We start from the raw sequence: 22,139 nt of genomic DNA on the forward strand, positions 1-22,139 counted from the left end.
CTCTATTCCATGAAGACCGGATCTTCTCTAAGTCTAAGAGCGGGTTGGCCGACTTCAAAGAATTAAGTGATGAACTCTCTTCTGATTGTCCTGACTAAACTGCCTTATCCATAGGAAGTAATTGCTTATCATAGTGGCAGACTCCGACTAAGTCATTGAATGTCTCCCCAAGGTAAGTCAAGAGTGCATGCCCCCATCCCTAGTATCACTATACGTACCAATAGTGGGATGATTCGTTCCTTAAAATATTGGGAGGCCAATTGAAGCAGTAGTTAATAAATTAAGTTGTCTATCTAAACTTAACAATAAAAATTCCAATATCTTACAAATCAAGGGTATAATCGTCTTTAACTATAATTTTGTGTGTAGATTTATAACTTTTTGGTGTAAAGACAGTTGATTAGTGGTGTGTAGATAAAATTTCTCTAAGAATAATTACATCGGGCCGAGCTCAAATTTAAGATGCCAAATCCAAACTTGGCCGATATTTAGATAATAACTTTTTTGGCCCAAGTCCAGCCCATAGGTCTAATACAATTACCCAGACCCCTAATTTTATGGAGCCTTGACTTCTAGGGTGTGAGACAGACTAATGTGTTGGATATTGGTTTGTAATGGACCTACTTTGGGCACAATTAAGTGTGGGACTCACATGTCTTTTGAGACGGCTCCACGGTTGAGTATGTATATTACAAAAACCAATATCAGGTGAATGAGAAATTGATCAATTATTCAATTAAGTAGATATTTGTCATGCATATGTACCATTAAGTTGTTTGTCCCATTAGCAAGAAACATGACCTAATATAAGAACTCATCAATTCTTCTTTTATCATAAAAAAAAGAGAGAAAAGAAACATGCAACTAATCCCTAATCTCCAAGACTCCAACTGCCTCAAGAAATCAAAGGAAACAAATCCTAAATCCGAAATACAAACAATCCCTAATAGTAAATACCCAAAATAATGCCCAAGGAAAAGGGAGTACGACATGTTGGGCAAAAATAATTCCTAGCCTTAGGCATCTCATACCGGCACAAGGGACACATATTACTCTTCTTCAGCCACTTCACAATACAACTCGAATGAAACGCATGCTTGCACGGCATCCGCCGACCTTCCAACCCATTCCATAACTCATCCAAACATATCGAACACGAATAATTCCCCGAACCTGCCGCCAATCCTTCCATCTCATCCTTCGCCATCTTCTCCAATCTATTGATCGATCGATTGCTCGCAGGACGTACGCCATGATCTCCCAACTCAGCTTCTCCTTCACCAAAGTGCATAAGAAACTTGGCCCCGCTTCTCCTTCCCCCGATCGAATGAATGGAGTTGAAAACCTCTTGCTTTAGTTCCTCAGTAACGTAGTGTGGAGGTATGTTGGCGTTGGAGGCTAATTGGGCTGCGACGATTGGATACAAGAAGAGCTTCTTCGCATCGACACGAAAACACGATGAACGACGTTCTTGGTCTTGCGCGATTAGGACATCGAAACGAACGTAGATTTCATTGTCTTTGAGCAGCTCACGGTCGATTGTTGAAGGATCACATGGTTCCCACCATTGCTTCTCATGATCATCACCATCTTTGAGGGTTGGAATTGATGGCATATTGACGATTGATCCGAGAATTATGATATCAATGGAGCTAGTTAATTGAATTACTTTGTGTTCAGTTAGTTATATATATATATATATGGCGGTGAATTTGTCCAAATTGGTATTGGACTTGGAATTATATAGGAGTCATAGTATTATTCTTTTATATATATAAGTATTATTCTTTTATATATATATATATATATAAATGAATTCTTGTGGCACCGAGGATTCGAAATGATTGGGGGCACAACTAAGTAGTGGGGGTTTGCTGACCTTGGATTTTTTTTTTTAGGTTTTATATGACACGAAGATAATCACTAATAATAATTTCAAGTAATAAAACATTACATCTTTATTATTAGTTTATTACAAGTGTTCTTTACGAGTTGAACTGGATGAATTAAGGCCTGAAATGCTTTGGCTAGGGGCCCTTATAACTAAACATATATACCCTATTAAAAAATAAATTGGGTCCAATATATTGAATGCAACTACTTATTTATAAGATTTGTTATTTTACATAATCACACTGTTTTACAAATACTAGTGTGAGTAAGAGTAAACAATGTATGTAAAAAATTGATACAAACCAATCACATGAGAGATGTAAGAGAGAGTTTTAAACCTTAGTTGTAATTTAAAAAAAATTTAGTGGGGCAAAGTTGAAATTCAATAGAGGCATATATGTATCTTCTATATACATTAGCCGTATTTTTCAAAAGTCAATGGGGGTAAGTGCCCCCACTCCCCTGGTGGCACACAACTGGATTCTTGTATGCAATTCTGCTTGTGCATTCCCCTTGTTTTTTTGATTGACACAATGGTTGACTTTCCATGGGCTTGGAGTGATTCTTCACCTTTTACGATTCGATCTTTTCCATCCGAATCCAAGCCTCCAATGATATGATTTGATATTCCATATATTAATGTCTATTAAAATTAGAGGTGGATCTTACATACGTTCCATGCCATGATTTGTACATAGTGGCTTCCTGTTGTAAATCCACACCCCAACAATATTATCCGTTTTTGATTGTCTGGTTCTCGAGAATACATCGGGCTTGTACGACTTTGTTTCTCCTTAGGCTCAAAGAAGTGGGCTAAGCCCAACCCACTTAAGCCTAGGAAAATGCCTTTTTGATGGTTAAGGACTGGACTTATCCTTATAAATAAGACATTACTCCCTACATCTTTCAATGCGGGACAACAATTCCCAAAATCTTCAATCTCTCTTGTTAAAATTAGAGGTGGATCTTCCATGCGATTGGCAGATATGATCTTGGTTACTTGTTGGGGAGGGAGTGACTAAATGAAGGAATTGAACCAACATAAATGTTACGGATCCCAGTTATCCTAATTGCTGAGGTGTATGTACAAAATTGAATGTGTATGTGATGAGCACCATATATACATTAAATTATGTGTATACACCTTAACAATTAAGATAACTGAGATATGTGATTTTATCTTTTTCGTTGAACCAATTTTGATTACTTGTTGTCATACACAACAAAATGCCAGATGTGTCTCATAACCAAGCCATGTCATTACATGCAAGCATTACATGAGAAGTTCCTCAACACGTGCCGCTCACCGAATCAACACACCAAAACTCGCCATTAATGCTTGAAATTACCAATGGCTGATATGCACCAACAAACATTTAACCATATCCATAACTTTGATAAAATGATTACAATTATTTTTTTTTTCCTTCAAATTGTCATGTTTTGATAATATTACATAATAAACTCATTCAGTATTCAATGAAACATTTTCTTCTTGTTTGGCAGAGCATAAGACGCAGCGTTTCCGCTTAGCGGAACGCCGACATCCGATGCTCTGCCAAACAATAGAGCGGTGGTAGCAAATCCGCTGCCAAAATGGCAGTGGATCCGTTAGCATCTAATAAGCTCCAAATAGGAGCTTATTAGATGCTTCCGCTTTCTTCAAAGGCGGTAAATAAAAAAAAATTCTCAGCGAGTTATTACACTCTTCTCTCTCTACACCCAGCCGATGTCCATCTTTTTCAGCTCATTCGATCTAGTCAATCGACGATCTCCATCTTAGCAAGCCTCGAGCTTATTACCGAGTTCGGTTTCATATTCTGAAGAAAGTCTGGTCGATTACCTCTTTGCGAGTAAGGTAAGCTTCCCGATTATCTTTTCTTCAATCGAATTCGATTTTCGTTTCTGGTAATCTCATACTGGAATTGATTATAGCTGTTATCCCATAATGTTTATCTCAGTATGAAAACTGCAATTGATTTCTAAAATTACTTCATCTGTGGCCATTTTGAGTTTATTAGGGTTATGCATGCATAGAAAGAACCCTAGGCAAGAGATCTGCTTGTAAAGCCTGTGTTACTCATTTCCTGTTCCATGTACATTGTAATTGAGAAACCCAGTTTTGATTGGTACATGAAACATTCTGTGCCTTGTTTTTAGATTTGTATTTTGCAACCACAGATGTGGCTCTGCTATGGGAGGTTTGTTCTGGAAGTATTGTTTACTTCGTAATTGATTGGTAATATATGTATTGCATGCTTGGTTATTGCTTTGGTAAGAAGCATCTGTTATTTGTTGTTTAGCTCACTAGAAATGCCCACCTTTTGGTATTGCAAACAGTTTATTAAAATGCATATTCATTGTTTATGACTATTATTTGGTTCAAATAGTTATGGAAGAGCTAATATAAGGATTAGTGGTGGATAATGATCAAAATATTTCTATTGTTTTGTGTTGTTTAGGGATAACTTTGGTTAAATATGTATTTGCAGGACCATAAATATTTTACTGCATAGCGAAATAGCTCTTCCTTCTCTGTAGAAAATTTCATTACATTCTTTGTCCAAACCATCAAATTTTCAGTTTATTGATTTGTTCATGTCATTTTTTTTGTTATTTGGCACATGCATACTGTTAATATTATGTGTTCATAGATGTCACGAAAAGGAAAACAAAAAGTTGGCTCAATTGAAGGGGGGGAGTATGATAAGGTTAGATGGGATGACAAATCCACTGCAGTCCTAGTTGAGTTGTGTTATGATTTAATGGAATCTGCTAAGAGGGTAGCCGGTAGTCGCATCCCGAAGATAGAATGGGAGGATCTTATTGTCAAATTTAATGCAAAGACCAAATTCATCTGGCCAAAGACAGCTTTGAAAAACAGATGGGATGCCCTTAGAAAGGATTGGACATTGTGGACGAAAATGATGGCTAAGGATACTGGTACTGGATGGAATGCTGAGTTGGGTACAATTGATGCATCAAATGAGTGGTGGGAGGAAAGAATTAAGGTAAACATTGTTGATTTATATAGGTGCTGTTTGGGAGTGTTGTGAAGTGCGGTGTGGTGCTGTGAGTTATAAAACTGTGGTGCTGTGTGGTGAGTTGAAACGCAGAAGCTGTTTGGCTCATCACTTTCAAAACTGTGGTGAGGTGCTGTCAACCGTAATTTCGCGTTTTGCGTATATAAATCACTAATAATATTAATATAAATTAATAATATTAGATAATTAATAATATTAATTTTAATTAATAATTTTAATTTAAATGTTATAGTAGATAATTAATAATATTAATTTAAATGTTTCATTAGATAATTAATAATATTAATATAAATTAACAAAATGTTTACATTGCTTAGTAGTTTAACATAAAGTACTTTACATCATTGGATGATGTTCGATAATTCAGGAAAAAAAGTAATCTAATACGATGCAAACACTTCAGCCGCAATCATATCGCGGATAGCTGCCATCTCTAGGTCCTCGCCAATGAATGGTTGGTACTCCGAAGTACTCGCTCCAACTTCGCTGGTACTGGCTTCCATGCCTGAGTCATGAACAGTGTCGTCATCATCACTATATGCAGTGAAGTCTGGGTCATCCAATGCGCGCAATCTTATGAAATTATGTAAAACTGCGCAGGCAACCACGATCTTCACTTGAGTGCGAAATGAGTAAGGAGGCATTGTTGATAAAATGTGCCACTTATTTTTTAGCACACCAAATGTGCGCTCAATAACTGAGCGGAGAGATGAGTGAGCATGATTAAAGGCTTCCCATAGCGTCGATATATCGGGACCATTTCGGAATACCTCTAGATGGTATCTCTGTCCCCTACATGGTGCTAGATATCCACTTTGATTTGGATATCCTGAATCAACCAAGTAATATTTTCCTATAACATATTGAGACAGTTAATGTTACTTACTAACGAAATTTGAATTAACAAAGTAGTTTATAATAAATATGTTCATATGCGTTACCTAGGGGAGGGTGGGGAAACTTTGAGTTTCCATTAGAGAGAACCGTACTAAAAATTCACGAATCATGCGCCGATCCCTCCCAACCTGCACACACATATGTGAATATCATATCGAAGTCACATGCCGCCATCACATTCTGCGTGGTCACGCCTTTTCGCCCAATGAATCTTGTTCGATCATCATTCGGGACTGAGGCATGAATATGCGTACCATCAATTGTCCCGATGCAATCCCTAAAGTATGGAAAATATCTGTCGTTTTCTTCTATGTACTTCGGGACTGTCAAATATGTTGGATCCCTTGGTCTGATAATATCGTCTGACATCCGAATCAAACTGCTTAATACATTATGAGACTAGCGATGGACTGTGTCCCCAGAATGTTGGAATCTATCCTGCACATTCCGATTGCCGACACCATTTCCTACAGGTGTAAACAAACATCCCGACTATCTCTTTTACACTTAGTTGACGAGATGGTTCGATGCCATACCTCGTGCTCAATTCACTGCACAATTCCGTGAACACCCTCCTATCCATCCTCAACATAGACAAACATTTTTTCCTATTACCACGTAACAAGTCCATCATGTACATATGGCCTATGTAACATGATGTCAAACAAGGTGTACGTGAAATATGCAACATTGCCTCACCAGCCGCTACAATTGCCACCCCCATAATAGCCGCTAGTTCTTCCATAATAAACTCCTTATTTTCATCGGCATAGATATCCATATCTTGTTAAAGCAAATTAAATTAAATTGTTGTTAAAAACTACTTATACTATATTGACTATATAGAGATTATAGCAGAAGCTTGCCCAAACCATTATAGGTAAGGCCAAACATTAAAAAACTTAAGTTCAATCCCAAATAAACATAGCAAATACAATTATTGAATTGAAATGAAAAACAAATGTCAAAATCTACGGATTTTAACAATGTCCCAAATTTAAATCATATAAAAGTCTAAACATATACTAAGTGAAAATTCAAATTTTTTATTTTACCATCAACCCCGGTTGCGTCCGCGTACATCATCTTCAACCACGCAAGCTGCCAGTCCCTGCGTAACATTACAGTGAAGTACTCACGATGATCTTTGTTCTGAAACAGCTTGAGAGCAAACAATAGCAAATCTCCTATCTCGGCAGTCTCTGGAATTTCCTCCAAAATTCTCATACACTCAGCTATTTAAGCTTTTGTAGATGAAATAGGGCGACTGGCAATTGCATTTGTCCGGCTGCTCACTGCGGACACAAGATTGCCTAAGGACTTGCTAATGTCTTCGCGATAATCAGACGCAGATGCCCTACGCTTCTTCTTCTCACTTGTCCCTGATTTGGCTGATCTCCTCCTAACTTGACGATGTGTCGGTGTGGGGGAGCTAGTCACTTCATTACTCTGCTCAATGTTTACGTCAAACTCTAGATCACTAGAAGCATCAGGGCCGAGATGGATAGAATGCACATTGTCACCGACGCTGGTCCTTAGCAATTCTTCATTAGTTTGGACTGCATTTTGGTTTGATGCACCTGCAAACATTGCAAATTCACCAGTGGCAAATTGACCATAGTGCCTCCAATTGCTCAAGGTTTTCTGGTCCTTGGATTCGAAACTTGGCAACCTTTTTGTCTTCTTGAAATGTATTAGAATGATATTATTTATTATAATGCTTATTAAAGTATAGGTGTCGAATCAAGTATTGATATACATATGTGTATGCATAAACACAAACATTGAAATAAAAGTCATAAAGTGTCTAGTAAAAGGTCAAACATTGCCTCATTATTCCACATGTATAACCGAAAATTGATTCACATAAGGTCCAGTTAATGCATATCAGTTTGATTATAAGAACATAAGGTGTTGAATCAAGTATTGATAGACATATGTATATGCATAAACACAAACATTGAGACAAATATTGAAATAAAAGTCATAAAGTGTCCTAGTGAAAGGTCAAACATTGCCTCATCATTCCACATGTATATCCAAAAATTGATTCACATAAGGTCCAGGTAATGCATATCAGTTTGATTATAAGAACATAAGGTATAGTCCGGGTACATAAACATCAGATAGTGTATCTTTCACATGCTTAACAGATTGTATAAATTGACTACAACTTCACATAGCAACCTATATACATTCAAAGTGTCCTAAACAATGATAAAACTTTAAGATAATTGATCTATTTTTGAGATAGTGGCATTAAAATTAACATGTAGCAAGAAATTGACAAAATTGATAGATTTACCTTAATTCTTCTCTCCCACCAGTCATTGTCAGCAAGAATAGTGTTACGGACATTTTCCCATCCAGTCCCAGTGTCATGAAGACGCAATTTCTTCCACAATTTGTACTCCTTCTTCAGTATGTCCCATTTGTTCTTAAATTTTGGTTGATCATATCGCTTCCCTTTTTTCTCAAAAAAGCCAGCAACTATCTTCTGCCAACCTTCTTTGGTGAAGTGTGAACCAGGCCTACGTAATTCATTTACTTGTTCGACACAAAGATCAACAAATACTTTGGTTTGGGCAGAGTCTCAATTGGTCTTGTCTGAAACAGGGGTTGATGGTGCAGGAGGTGTGGTATGACTCATACTACGTGGCAAGGCCCATTTTTTAAACTTAGACAGAAATTTATATGCTAAGGCACACAAATGTATAATAATTGAACCATAAAAACCCTAATTATATTGACACACAAAGGTTCCTAAAGATAATCTTTAAGAACAGAACAGAAACAAGTACGAACAAACTTGATAAACACATTCTATTGCCACATAAATAAGAACAAAAAGTATTAAAATGAACATATAGAATTACTCTGAATATCTTATGTATATACATATACATACACACCTATCATCCATCCCTGTCTCTTAGAACCGCAATCATTCCTTAAATCCCCCAAGGAAAACCCACAAATAGTTTAAGAAATTGTTCATCATATTATGTATCTTTACATGGCCTTCCCTCCCAAACAGCCACAATTGACAGATGTGATGAAGAGGTTGTGCATAATAATGTAGTACAAGTGAAGGCCTTAGAAAAGAGCTTTAAATTGGAAAAAAAAAATTTAGACAGTTCCTGAAAATGCATCTAACTAAGGCTTTAGGTATGCAAGCAAGACAGTTTGATATTTTATTAACTGAAAGCAGACATTGATGCCCTTCAATCTCACAATAAGATAATTTTGACAAATGATTTGCATGATACCAATAAAACCTCCAAATCGTATGATTGAATCAATCAAAACAATAACATCCAGATAAAATATCCCCAAGTTGAAAATCAAGCAAAACTTAATCTCGGTCAACAATACGAATATCAACAATACCTAAATGGGTTTCATCTCAATAACTCAAAGGGAATCATGTGAATCAAAGCTTCTCTGATTTATGGCAATGGTTCAAACAAATTAAAATCGGGGAAGTAGTGTGTTTACCTTCGAAGATGTAAGAATCTTAGGCGCTAATTTCAACCGATAACCAAGCAAGCAGGGAAAACTCTAGCTGCGCGAGAAAGGAATGATAAGAGAAATGAGACATGGTTTGGCCGAAATCCCTAACCCTCACATCCCGAACAACAAGAGGGGAGAAGAAATTGATTGGCTAAATTGAGCTCACCTGATTTCAGTTGAGCTGGTCGCGAATCCTGTCGTGGTGCTGAGTTGTAGCAGCGAGTGTAACCGTAAAGATGTACGTGGGTTGGAACGTGGTCACGAAGTCTACTGGCTAAAACGCAATGGGCTGCACAACCAAACACATTTGGCCCGTTGAGTGTAACCGTAACACAAAACGCACTAATGAAACGCACTGCCAAACCCAGTCATAATTTCCAATTCTCTACGTGTGTATGATTGCAATTTATTCTATTAATTTGAGCATTCAATACAGTATCTTTCCTTTGTTATTCTATTAATGTGAGTATTCAATACAGTATATTTCCTTTGTTATTATTATACCATTCTTTCAATTTCCATTATATGCTCAATAATGATGTCTATAATATTTACAGAAAAACAAGGAGTATGCCAAGTTTCGCAAACATGGATTCAAGTTCAAACAAGAACTTGAGTTTTGTTTTGTAGGTACTTATGCTACTGGTGCATATCGAAAGATACCTTCAAGTGGTGTGATACATTCATCTCACGAGGATTCAGATGATTTGGATACGTGGTTTGATGATGATCCATATGTGCCTGAGCCACCCTTGCATGACTTGAACCTGGATAACAGCCCAGTACGAGTGGTGGATGAAAAACATGATGAGGTTTTCTCTACAGCTACTTCCCCTCCAAGAGTTCGGTCAGTGACTCCAACACCTACAAGTGGTAGCTTGGGGAAAAGGTCATCTCGTATGAGTGGAAGCAGGATTCGCAAGAAGCAAGCCACTACCAAGGATGATACAATTGTTGAGCTGGTATAAGTTGTGCAAAGCGTGGTTGGGAAATTGAATTCACCTTCACATGGGTCAAGTATGGGATATGGCGGAAGGCATAGCCAGTATGGAATAGCTGCAATTCTAAAGAAAATGTTACATGAACAGCAAATGAGTTCGGAGTTGTACCTATTTGGAGTGGATTTGGTGCGGGACAACATGAACAGTGAATTCTTTATCGACTGTGATGATGCACTGCGATTGCCTTTTAAAGCGAGGAAGTTTGATCAATATCAGAAGGGGAACAACTTGGGCGGTTTGTGAATTCTGAATCTTGGTTGAACAGTTTTGTTGTGGTTACCAATATGGGATGAAAAACACGCATATTAACCACTAGTTTTTTTTCCAAGTTGATGTTTTATATTATGGAATGTATGCTAGTGGTTATATGATGTATTATGTTTATGGAATGTTGCATAATGTTTTAGTTAAGTAAAATGGATGTATTTTGAACTTTATTTGTCAATTGTGCTCAGGATTGAACACTATTAACATGGATGGTGATGACAATAGACGTGCAGAAAATGAATGGATAGCGCGGTTTGTAGTCGTTGTGAGTGCTATAGTAGCTGCCATGTACTATTACAATCGGCGTGGAGCATATATTGATAGGGTTGCGTGTAGGACATCAGCTTTACAAGGTGCTGATTGGGTGGCAGAAATTTTGAGAGGACACCCAGTTAGATGTTCTCAACTTTTCAAGATGAAGAAAGAAATTTTTAAAGAGCTATGCACAGAACTAAGGGACAAGTACATGTTACCGACCATGAATAACATTCAAATTCCAGAAATGGTTGGTATGTTCCTCTTAACTTTGGGGCAGGGTGCTAGTAATAGATTGTTACAAGAATGCTTTCAGCATTCCGGCGAAATAATTAGCCGGATTTTCAAGGAGGTTTTGCATAGCGTCTACCTAATGTCCATGGACTTTATCAAACCGAGGGAGAACCAATTCGATACAGTACCTTTTGATACAGTACCTGCTAGGATTATGAATGACCCTAAATACAGGCCACTTAGGGACTGCATTGGTGCTATTGATGGTACTCATATTCCAGCCGTTATTCCCAAGGATGAGAGAGGTCGGTTCATAGGGAGGAAAGGATTCACTACACAGAATGTGATGACCGCGTGCGACTTTGACATGTTGTACATTTTTGTATTGGCTGGGTGGGAGGGATCTGCACATGATGCACAGATATTTCAGGATGCAATTACAGATGAATCGTTACACTTTCCGCATCCATCTCCCGGTAAAAAAAACTCGAACTACTATATAGTTGTTTGAAGCAGATATAATTTTATTTTAATTTTTTTAATTGTTGCAGGAAAGAATTATCTAGTAGATCAGGATATCCTAACAGGATTGGTTTTCTTGCCCCATATAGAGGTGAAAGATATCATTCGTCTCAATTTGAAAATAGCCGCAGAGCATCAGGACCTCAGGAGGTATTCAATCATGCACACTCATCACTTCGAAATGTCATAAAAAGAACTTTTGGGGTAACAAAGAATAGGTGGCCGATTCTGAGAAATATGCGGTCATTCCCGTTCCCGATTCAAGTGGATATTGTGATAGCGTGCATGGCACTTCACAATTATATTCGATTAAGGGTCACAAATGATGATGAGTTCACGGAAATCGATGAAGAACCAAGTTGTGCATATGAAGAAGGTCCTAGGAACAGTCCTACTGTAAGGGATTCGGATCTGCGTGATGACCAAACAATGATGCGTGTCCGGGATCTTATTGCAAACAAGCTTGTCCGTCGGAGGGAGCGTAATTGATATTGTGGGCATATGTAATATTATTTAAGTTTTAACTATTTGGAGTTGTGAGATTGTAATATGATACATTAATATTATTTTAATGTATAATTATATATGATACATGAATTGTGTTAATGTTAAATTAGTAATTTTGTTTAAATTTAAAAAATTATATAAATTAATTTAAAAGAGCGATTATATATTTGTTTGACTAAAACAAAAAATAAAATTAATAAAATTGTTAAGACTATAAGATGAAAATCATTTCAACAATAATTAAATATTTGTATTATTAATTAAACAGTATAACCGCTAGCGTTAGTTTTATTGTGCACCAAACACTTCACAGCATAACCGCTAGCGTCAGCTTATATGTGCGCCAAACACCTCATAGCATATTTCACAGCTTTAAGCTCAGCATATTTCCCACAGCATTTCCGTTAGCATTGAAAATCTAATTTTCCGCCCTGCCAAACAGAGCCTTTATTTGTCAATCTTTTTATACCTTGTCAAAAACTACCTTTTTAGTTAGGGTGTTCTAATACTTAACCAATATATTTTTTTATTGTGTTCTAATACTTAACCAATATATTTTTTTATTGTGTTCTAATACTTAACCAATATAGTTTTTTTATCGTATTTTAACTTGGTTTTACATTTACAAGTGTTTTGCAGAAATATATGCGTCATTCGATTCCTAATCAATTGTAGGCTCATAAAGAAATACATAGTAACACGGAGAATAAGAATTAAGTTGAAGACGAGGACAGGGTTGAAGAATTCGAACTCTGCTTCGTATCGATCCTTGTCGGATAGTACGCGTGGCCAAAAGATAATTTATTGGATTGTTAGTGAGGCGGATGACGGATGTGTCAATTCGAGTATCGTCGATGAGTTCCACACATGAATTTGTTGCATTGAAGGAATTGAAAACTACTTTTTGTTTTCAAAAATAAAAAAACCAAAACAACAAAATTATGTTTTCTAAAATTTTGGGTCAAAGATTGGTGGCATAATTGTAAACAAGTCAAAGACCGGTGATAATTTGGTAAATAAAATGAACTTCCCTTATCTCTCTACTCTATCTCCATGCCCGTCACCGTCTCCCCCACAGCACATCGTCGTCCGACCATCGAAATGGAGCACCGGACCAACGAAATAAAGCTCTATACTTCCACCATCCATTTTCTACCAAGCGTAGCCGTCAAAACTCAAAAGTCACCATGGTCGCCGAAAATTCCTTTGCAAGGCCACGACCATAGTATCTTCAAACGCGCGATCCATATGCTAAATGAGTCATCAGCGGTTGCCACTACACCAAAAAGGTTGCTCGATCAGAGCACTCCACATTCCATGCCTTGACCGTCTGAAACGGCAATCAAAGGCTGGAGATCTGGCGTCAACCCGCATTGGGTCATTTTGAACCATATTTTTGTTTCTAAATGGGTATTTTAGAATGGGCTTGGTCAACAACAATGAGCCCTTTTAGAATGGGCTTGGTCAACAACAATGAGTTTGGGCACAACAAAATGGGCCTTTTTTGTTTTCAAAATCCTTTTTAGAAATTAAAAAAGAAAACTAATTTCCAAACACATTCTTTATGTTTGATTTTCAGAAATCCTCTTAATTTTATGGTAGATATGACCAAATTCTCAGTATTTTCTAGTTAATTTTGAGAAATCTTATGAGTTTTTGGTTGATTTTGAGAAATTCTCTGATTGCAGGTGGTTGTTGGTTGTTTGTTGTTCAAAATTTAGAAAAATTGAGATTCCCTCTGATTGAAAATCATCTGTTGCAGCTGGTTGTTATGAAATTCAGATTTCCTCTAAATTGATTCGTATTAAATTCAAATTTGCACTGTTTTTTTTTTCTCTACAGATGAAATTCTCTGAATTTATTCATGTGAATTCAGAAAGTAACATTAATCTAGAAAGAGAGAGAAAACGTGGGAGAGGAGAGATAAATAGGAGAGAGGCGAGAGAGACAAAATAGATATATTATTAATTCTTAAATAAGGGTAAACTTGTCACAAAAATTTTATTTCACTTAAATTTGTCAAATGTACTTAATTGGTCATCAAGTTCCTTTAATGAACTGATCACCAAAAAAACCTATATATTAATTATGCTAAACGACAATTACTAAATAATAAAAATATTTTAATTAGAATCATTTTTCTCTAAATAAATAATAGAATATTAGAATTTTTTAATAATAATTCAATTTAAGCTCTACCCTTTACTAATATGATGGAAAAAAATGAATATATTTAAAAAAAATTAAAAGTACAGATAGTTTTTTTATTTTTTGTTTTATGACAAATTTTTGATCATTATATATTAGAATTTTAAGAATTATATATGTATGGTTGTCCTGTGTATACTAGAAATTTTAAGCCATTGTACTCACCTAGTTAAAAAAAATGTAGCGAGGAGAGCACCTAAAACACGTGACATGAAAAGTAAATACTTGAAAAGAATCTTTTCATGTGCTCCTATGAATTAAGACCCCGTTTGATTTATTGTATTGAATTATCATTACAAGCAATCAAATTGTTAAAATTGTATTACTAAGAATCCGTTTGGTGCATGATTTTTGTGCACCATTTATTGTTTTTCCACCATAAATTGTTCTGACCAACCAAACGCCAATTTTGTGTTCCAAAAACCTAGACATTTTTAAAACAATATATGATAATTTCTTAAATTGTCCCATTTACGACAATTTTGAGACACTTTTGCAATAATTTTTCATTTCTACTCTTGATTTTTATTGAACTAACCAGATTGCCCATCTTTTTTACCTCTCCTCTTCTTTCCCATCTTCCTCTCCTGTGGTTGTTTGCCTCACGATTCCGGCACCGTCAATTGCATCATCAATTTCTTCTGTAACTTCTAAAGATATTGAAGAACAATGACGATGATATGAAACAAATTAATCTTTGAAAAAAACTCATAAACGAAATTGCAAATCGACTCTCATGTTCTTAAGCAGCACACATGTCAGACATTGAGGACCAATACGAGCTCGATGAGGAGGTAATCGAATCGGCTCCCCCTCTCAAGGTCGAGGAGGAGAGACTACTCTGAGCTTCCGGCCTGAAGAAGAAGCTCATCGAGCAAGGTCAAGGCTGGAAAACTGATGTAATGATTATCGTAAGTGCACAAGAGTCTACGAATAGCACAGTGTATCCAAGTACGAAGTCGATCCCACATAGACAAGTTAATTTAATTGTTGTACCTAACTTAATGAATGAGAATTGAATGAGAACAAGAGAATGGGAGAATGATTGATGTAAGTAACCTAAACTAACAAAGAAGCAAAATTCAGAATTTTGTCACCGAGATGAGAGAAGCCTAGGGTAATGATTTCACCTAGCAATCATATCAAGTATTCAATTAATTAACACACAATTATGGTTCCAATTCAAGGGTTGGTTATTTCTTAAATATGTTGGTTTGTTCGTTCGCGGTGCCAACAAATATTATTAACAATGAATTAATCCTTCAGTTTGCAATCGTTAGCCCAAGGCTAATAACTCATTACGATCTAAAGAACTATAACAACCAATCAATCCTCTAAACATTGTTCATGACAATAGACAATTGGTTTCCTTAATTCCGGTTCCACTAAGACACGTGAATTCGGTTCGTTCCTTAGTCTTAGCTAGATAAGCCTAAATGAGCGTTCAATACTTATCATGGAAAAATGGCAATTATATGTTAGAGAATAATATGGTACATGGTATTGATTATTCACGAATTATGTTTGATTTACCCAATTAAGAATAATATTTGAAAAGTAAATCCTTCCACAATTTATATTTATTTTATTTTCTGCTACCAACCAGTCAAATTCATACGTCTAAAGGTCAAAGGTGGGTGGTTCCCGGGTCAAATCAGAAAACGCTGATTTCGTTTTGTCTTCATCAACCAACCTTTCTCATACAAAAAGTGACCACTTCATCAGCCATCCAAGCTGTGTCTTTTAAAATAAATAACAATGACATCTAAAGATTCTAAACCACAAAAAATAAAAACATTTGTTTTTGTTAATTAATTTGGTTAATTTGATTCGAAGAGACATACACTCCACCACTCTTTTAGATTTTGGTCAAACTTCAATGGCCCTGCCGGCCGTACTCTATTGGATTTGAGAGTTTCGAAATTCGTTTAAAATTATAAAATCTATGATTTGAATCCAATAGCTTGAGAAGTGTGCCACATCACATCATATTTTTATTTTTTATTTTTAAAATCTGTCTGATTTTTTCTCCATCATTGTATTGGAATTATAAATTGTAAGGAATTACGAAACCCCCCAAATCCTGCTCTACTAGTCTCTCAGAGTGGATTAATAATCAATTCTTCCAATTAGAAATTCTAAACCCCTTCTAATATGTATTGTGTGGTATTTTGGGTAATAGTTTATTGTTTGAATTAGGTAAGAAAAGGAAATTATATAAAATTAAATTATTTACCATACGAGAAAATATTTCAAAATTATATTATATTATGTTAGCATGGAACAAGTCTTTTCAAAATTTAAAAACATTTAGTATACGGATGCATGATTGTCGAAGTTAATTATTATGTGTTACTGTTATATTATATATATATATATACAAAAATTCTCCTATGTGAATCAAAAATGAGAACAAACTTTGTAAATTTTTTTTTAACCACAGATGCGATGGGTCTCACAGTAAATATGTGGTCCCCACTTTTGTTGTTTTTATTACAATCATTGGTTTTAAAGTTTACAAAGTTGATTCACATAGGAGAATTTCTGTATATGTATATATATAACAGTAACACTAACACACTAACACACACATATATATAAAATACAATTTATTAACAAATATTAATTATTTCGGTTTCATGCCGAATCTCTTTTTTAGAAACCAAATTGAAAATATCAAAACTCTAAAATCGAAAATTGAAAAACCGAACCAATTAGTATATTCATTAAATCCATACATCCATACTTGTGGTAGAAGAACAACGAGAATCCAATTAGTATACAAAAGACAAAACAAAAAGGATCAAAGAGAGTTAGGACCCAATAGAACTCAGCTGATAGCTATTAAACCATTACATCCATGCAATTTAGTCAATTCCCTGTCAACTCCTTCCTTCTAATATTGCAAATCTTTAAAAGTTTTCTGATTTGATTTCAAAAATGCAAACCGCAATTGAATATTAAAAGCTTAAATTATGGATTCCATTGTATTCTAGAGACAAATATGTTGAACCATTTTGCACACAAATGGTGAGCGTAAATATTGTCTTAAGGGAAACTACAATGGAACGTGACTCAAAGCGAGTTCTATTATTTATTCCATACACCCACTCTACGTTCTAACATTGAGTATTGTTACCATTTAATTGAGGCCATTGGTGGAAAGACCTATATAGTCCAAAGGGAAGTCGTCCGACGGGAACCGGATAACCCAAAGCGGATAATATTGTTGATGTGAGTGGACTAGAATTTCTAACATGATATTAGAGCATAGTCTCAGTTCAGTTGGACGGGTCTCCACCTGTTCACTTGTTGGGTCTGACATAATCCAGCCCACAAGTGCAGGGAGTATCAAGGCTTGTTAAAATGTCCCACATCACTTGAGTTTACCCAAGTGATGTGGTTTATAAGTACAGTCTCACTCCCTCTCCATCAACAAGGCCTTTTTCCTAATGTCTAAGTATCATTAAATGAGACGGCCTAAGAATAATAAAGTCGTGTGAGCTCGATATATCCACAGGAACCGAATAACCCAAAACGGATAATATTGTTTATGTGAGTGGACTTAAATTTCTAACAAACTCTTTGTGAGATCCATTCCCAATATGTGTTAAGATGAAAAGTTAGAGCCATATACTAAATGTGCATAACCACTTGTAATATATTTCCATTTAATAGATATTGGACAGCCAAATAGCCCAATCACATGTGTATCCAAACATTTAACTCATATATATATACTAGATAAAGAATCTAATATCACGACTTCTTGATAATAATTGATCACACACTCGCATGTATTGGTTGATTTTATTTTTGTATTTTATAGCCACGATAGGAATTGTTGATTGATTCTGAATTTAACCCTATATATGAAATATATGCAAAGCTTCAAATTATTGGAATAGAGAGAGAAAAAATAAATGAGGTTTTCTTTTGATGGATGAAGAGAACAAAACGATATAAGATGAAGTTCTCGCATGCAGCGGAGTCACATAATATTTCAATTCTCCTTCATTTGAAATTATTAGTCATGTAGCAAGGTTGATCGATGAAGCCAAAAATCTATCTTTTCACTCATTTCTTGATAATTCACTGTAATTAATGCAGTTGTTAATTTGTAATTATCAAGCTTTAAGTGCAGGCATATTTACATCTAAAAGCAAATTAATTTAGTTTGGATTCTAGTAATCATATCAATTTTTAAAATCATTATTGAAGATTTGATACATGCATATACTAATCTATATATATACAATATTTTAAAGTTAAAAAATTTAGATTTATAGGTCAATTCATTTGATTTGTATGGTAGTTATATTTAGCCTGTAAGAACATATATATAAATATAGTTGTCTCTCGTTTTCTTTCGGAGAGTGGGTCTCTCATCTTTGTTAGGGTTGCGAGTGGTTGTCTAGGGCAAGCATAGGGCGGCGACAGTAGTAATAAATAGGATAGGGATCCGATTATTTCGAAGTAGATGGTTTACGTATATACTGGTGGAGGAGTAAGTCGATGGCAACCGTTAGAGATTGGGTTCGAGGTTCTTCAGTATGGGTGAAGAGGTGGAGAAACGGTTGTAAGGTATGTCTCTTACATAAACTGAGAAGGTGGTAGCTGATTTGGCCGAGGATATTGCTTCCTTCCCTAATGAGTGCAGTGGTAGGTGTTTACTGGGGAGGGTGTTTAGCCCTAAAAATGTGGCCGCCAATGTGCTTCGAGTATCAATTGGGAAGATTTGGAAGGATAACTCTCTCTCTTTGAGAAAGATTGATCAGAGGCTATTTATCCTTGAATTTAAGGATACGAGGAGGAAGAAAAAGTGTATGGCCATGGAGCCATGGACGTTTGATAATCATCTGGTGGCCCTTCCCCTATTTTCTACAAATGAGTCGATTAAAGATATGAAGTTTGAGTTTGTGTCTCTCTGGGTACAAATACATACCATGCCAATTGGGCGAATGACTACTGGAGTGGGAGAGAAGTCGGGATAGAGGATTGGGGAGGTGTTACGTGTGGATACAAATGAGGATAGTCATAGATGGCATAAATGCCTACGGGTTAGAGTATGCTTTCAACGAGACCGATGTCTTCCTCGCAGAGCCATGGCTAACCTAGGTTAGGAGGAAAGGTTTGTAAAGTTTCGCCATGAACGACTATCAACGTTTTGCTTTAAGTACGGGCCAATTAGGCATGCTGATCAGGAGTGTGATAAGGGCTCATTTGGAGACTTGTAGGGTAATAGGGAGAAGATCCCTTTTGGAGTATGGCTAAGGGCAAGACCAGTGGGTCAGATGGTGGGTAGACCAAGCCTCTCTCATTCACATTCTCTCACTATTGAGAAATCTATTTTAGACACCAAGTCTTATAGTGTAGAGATGCCATAATTAATTCTAGCTCATAATGATAATGTCACGGATGGTTTGCATAAGCCTATAGGGGAAAGATCCACCTTTTCGGATGGAGTTAAAGAGACATTGAGAGAGTAGAGAAGCTGAGAATTACAGTCCTAGATTAGGACAAAAGAGGCGGTGGTATTTTCAGCAGTTAATGTTCATAAGAGGATGGAAGAAACTACAGAGAATTAGCACTCAGAAACAGCAGGAGATGACCTCAAAACCAAGTCAAGAAGCTACTCTATGAAGAAGGATACATGGAAACGCAGAGCAAGAGGGGAGCAACAATTAGCGAGTTCAAACTTAGTAATGATGTAACATATTGCAGACTCTAAACGAACCACATATCATGATATAGATGGGGCAAAATGGATTCAACATGGAAATTCAGAAAGTGTTGATAATAAGACTGTGATGGTGGACCGACAAATAACCTCAGGATCTATGGCGGCTGGACTCCAACGCTCTTAGGAGCCATGAATTGCACATGCTGGAATGTCCAGGGGCTTAGGAACCATCAGGAATTCAGAGAACTGAGTCGATTAGTGTCGACAGAAGGACCCACTTTACTTTTCTTATATGAGACTAAGCTGATTTCGTCTTAATGTTACAGTTTCAGAGCTAAATTGGGTTTTGATGAAATGTTTGTTAGGGAATGTGAGGGCATGCGAAGAGGCCTTTTACTATTCTAGATAGGCCCAATTCATGTTTCAGTCAAATCATGTTTGCAGGGTCATATTGATGCGATTATTTCAGATGAAAATAAGACTTGGAGGTTCATAGGCTTTTATGGGAACCTCATATTATATTTTCAAAACCAATCTTGGGATTTATTGGAGAGGCTTAGTAGGATGGAGGATCTCTGTCACCTTCCCTGGTTAGTTAATGAAGATTTTAATGAAATTTTGCTGGATGAGGAGAAAATATAAACTCGATGAGCCGATTTACAAAGGTTTTGGGGGTATGGAGATCTTGGGGACTTACCTGTGGGTAAAAATTGATTTGGATGGGTTAACAAGCAATTGGAGGAAGGATTTATTCAGGAGTGGCTGGATCATTTTTGTGCTACTTTTAATTGGCGATCAGAGTACCCATCGACGAGATATTACAATCTGGAGTTCCACCATTTAGATCATTGACCAATTAAAATAGTATTACATGAAGTGGGGGGATTGGGGGAAGATCTAAGAGGAAGAAAGGTATATTTCACTTTAAGGAAATATGGGCAGTAGAGGAGGATAGTAGCAAGGTGGTGGAGGAGGCTTGGGCGATTGTTGGCAGTAGTAGGGGCTCTATTGGGATTAATAAGAGGTTGAGTAGGTGTGCTGATGCTCTAAAAATATGAGGGAAAGAGAAGTTTGGAAACATCAGTCAGTCCATTAAAAAAATCTCTTCCAAATTGGATGGTTTGGGAATGAATTATGCCTATCAAAATAAAGTTAGCTCTATTACTGAGTTGGAGAATACTCTTGAGCACCTTTATAAGAGGGAAGAGATTCACTGGAAGCAGAGGTTGCGGACTAATTGAATGGCTCATGGTGATAGAAACACAAATATTTCTCACTCTAAGGCATCCGAGAGGAGAATTCGCAATACAATTATCAGTCTGGAGAACAATGCTGTAGAATGGTGCACAGATAAGGAGGAGCTGTCTCAAATTGTGAAAAATTATTTTGAATATCTATTTGAGTCTGCAAGGCCTTTGAGAGCTGACATAGAGTATGGTCCTGTATATTGATCCACGGGTTTCTTCTGAAATGAATTCTCAACTGTATAAGCCATTCACAAAGGAGGAGGTTCATAAAGCTCTATGAGATATGCATCCAACAAAAGCTTCGGGTATTGATGGTATGTCAGCCCTGTTTTATCAGAGATATTGGGAGGCGATTAAAAGAGCAATCATAGAGGCAATTCCAGATATTTTAAATGCTGGTGGAGAGATTAAAGATTGGAATCGAACTCTCATCACCCAAATTCAAAAAGTTAAGGAGCCAAAAAGGTTAACGGATTTCCGGCCCATCTCTTTATGTAATGTGGTGTATGAGATAGTTTCTCGAACTATTACAGACAAATTCAAGATTATTGTAGATGTTGCTATTGTCGAGCTTTAGGGTGCCTTTATCCCAGGGAGGTTGATCACCGATAATGTTTTGACAGCCTTTGAATGTATGCATTGGTTGCAAAACCTCAAGGGGGACAATTGGGATATATAGCCTTAAAGCTAGATTTGAGCAAAGTGTATAATAGGGTGGAATGGGATTTCTTGGAAGCAGTTATGATCCGGCTAAGTTTTTCTAATAATTGGTGTAGGTTGGTTATGAGTTGCATTCACTCAGCCTCGTACTCTTTTTTGGTTAGTCAGTATGTTTTTGGTTCCATTACTCCATCATAAGATATTAGAC

At 36.4% G+C, this 22,139-nt stretch overlaps 3 protein-coding genes across 3 annotated transcripts; 1 reads left to right on the plus strand and 2 right to left on the minus strand.

Annotated features, from left to right (window-relative positions):
* Window positions 1-807: 807 nt before the first annotated feature.
* On the minus strand, window positions 808-1,655 carry LOC119987520 (probable E3 ubiquitin-protein ligase RHC1A). The gene has a single exon (XM_038832449.1). The coding sequence runs from the start codon at window positions 1,613-1,615 to the stop codon at window positions 944-946; it is 672 nt and encodes a 223-aa protein (XP_038688377.1). The 5' UTR covers window positions 1,616-1,655; the 3' UTR covers window positions 808-943.
* Window positions 1,656-7,073: 5,418 nt separating this feature from the next.
* On the minus strand, window positions 7,074-8,757 carry LOC119986869. Its single transcript, XM_038831562.1, has 3 exons — window positions 8,747-8,757; window positions 8,140-8,365; window positions 7,074-7,514 (listed from the first exon to the last, which is right to left on the minus strand). The coding sequence occupies exons 1-3, from the start codon at window positions 8,755-8,757 to the stop codon at window positions 7,074-7,076; spliced, it is 678 nt and encodes a 225-aa protein (XP_038687490.1).
* Window positions 8,758-9,692: 935 nt separating this feature from the next.
* Window positions 9,693-10,315, plus strand: LOC119986870. Its single transcript, XM_038831563.1, has 2 exons — window positions 9,693-9,740; window positions 9,905-10,315. The coding sequence occupies exons 1-2, from the start codon at window positions 9,693-9,695 to the stop codon at window positions 10,313-10,315; spliced, it is 459 nt and encodes a 152-aa protein (XP_038687491.1).
* The last annotated feature ends 11,824 nt before the right edge of the window (window positions 10,316-22,139 follow it).

The sequence above is a fragment of the Tripterygium wilfordii genome, chromosome 20, assembly GCF_013401445.1.
Source record: "Tripterygium wilfordii isolate XIE 37 chromosome 20, ASM1340144v1, whole genome shotgun sequence".
NCBI classification, from domain to species: domain Eukaryota; kingdom Viridiplantae; phylum Streptophyta; class Magnoliopsida; order Celastrales; family Celastraceae; genus Tripterygium; species Tripterygium wilfordii.

What these genes read in the sequence shown, in the direction of transcription:
- LOC119987520 (XM_038832449.1), bottom strand. Translation starts at nt 1,615, where the DNA reads ATGCCATCAATTCCAACCCTCAAAGATGGTGATGATCATGAGAAGCAA.
- LOC119986869 (XM_038831562.1), bottom strand. An exon ending in GGTGGGAGAGAAGAATTAAG is followed by an intron (nt 7,515 to 8,139) that starts GTAAATCTATCA and finishes CATTTCAAGAAG; the next exon opens with ACAAAAAGGTTGCCAAGTTT.
- LOC119986870 (XM_038831563.1), top strand. Translation starts at nt 9,693, where the DNA reads ATGAAACGCACTGCCAAACCCAGTCATAATTTCCAATTCTCTACGTGT. An exon ending in ATTTCCAATTCTCTACGTGT is followed by an intron (nt 9,741 to 9,904) that starts GTATGATTGCAA and finishes TAATATTTACAG; the next exon opens with AAAAACAAGGAGTATGCCAA.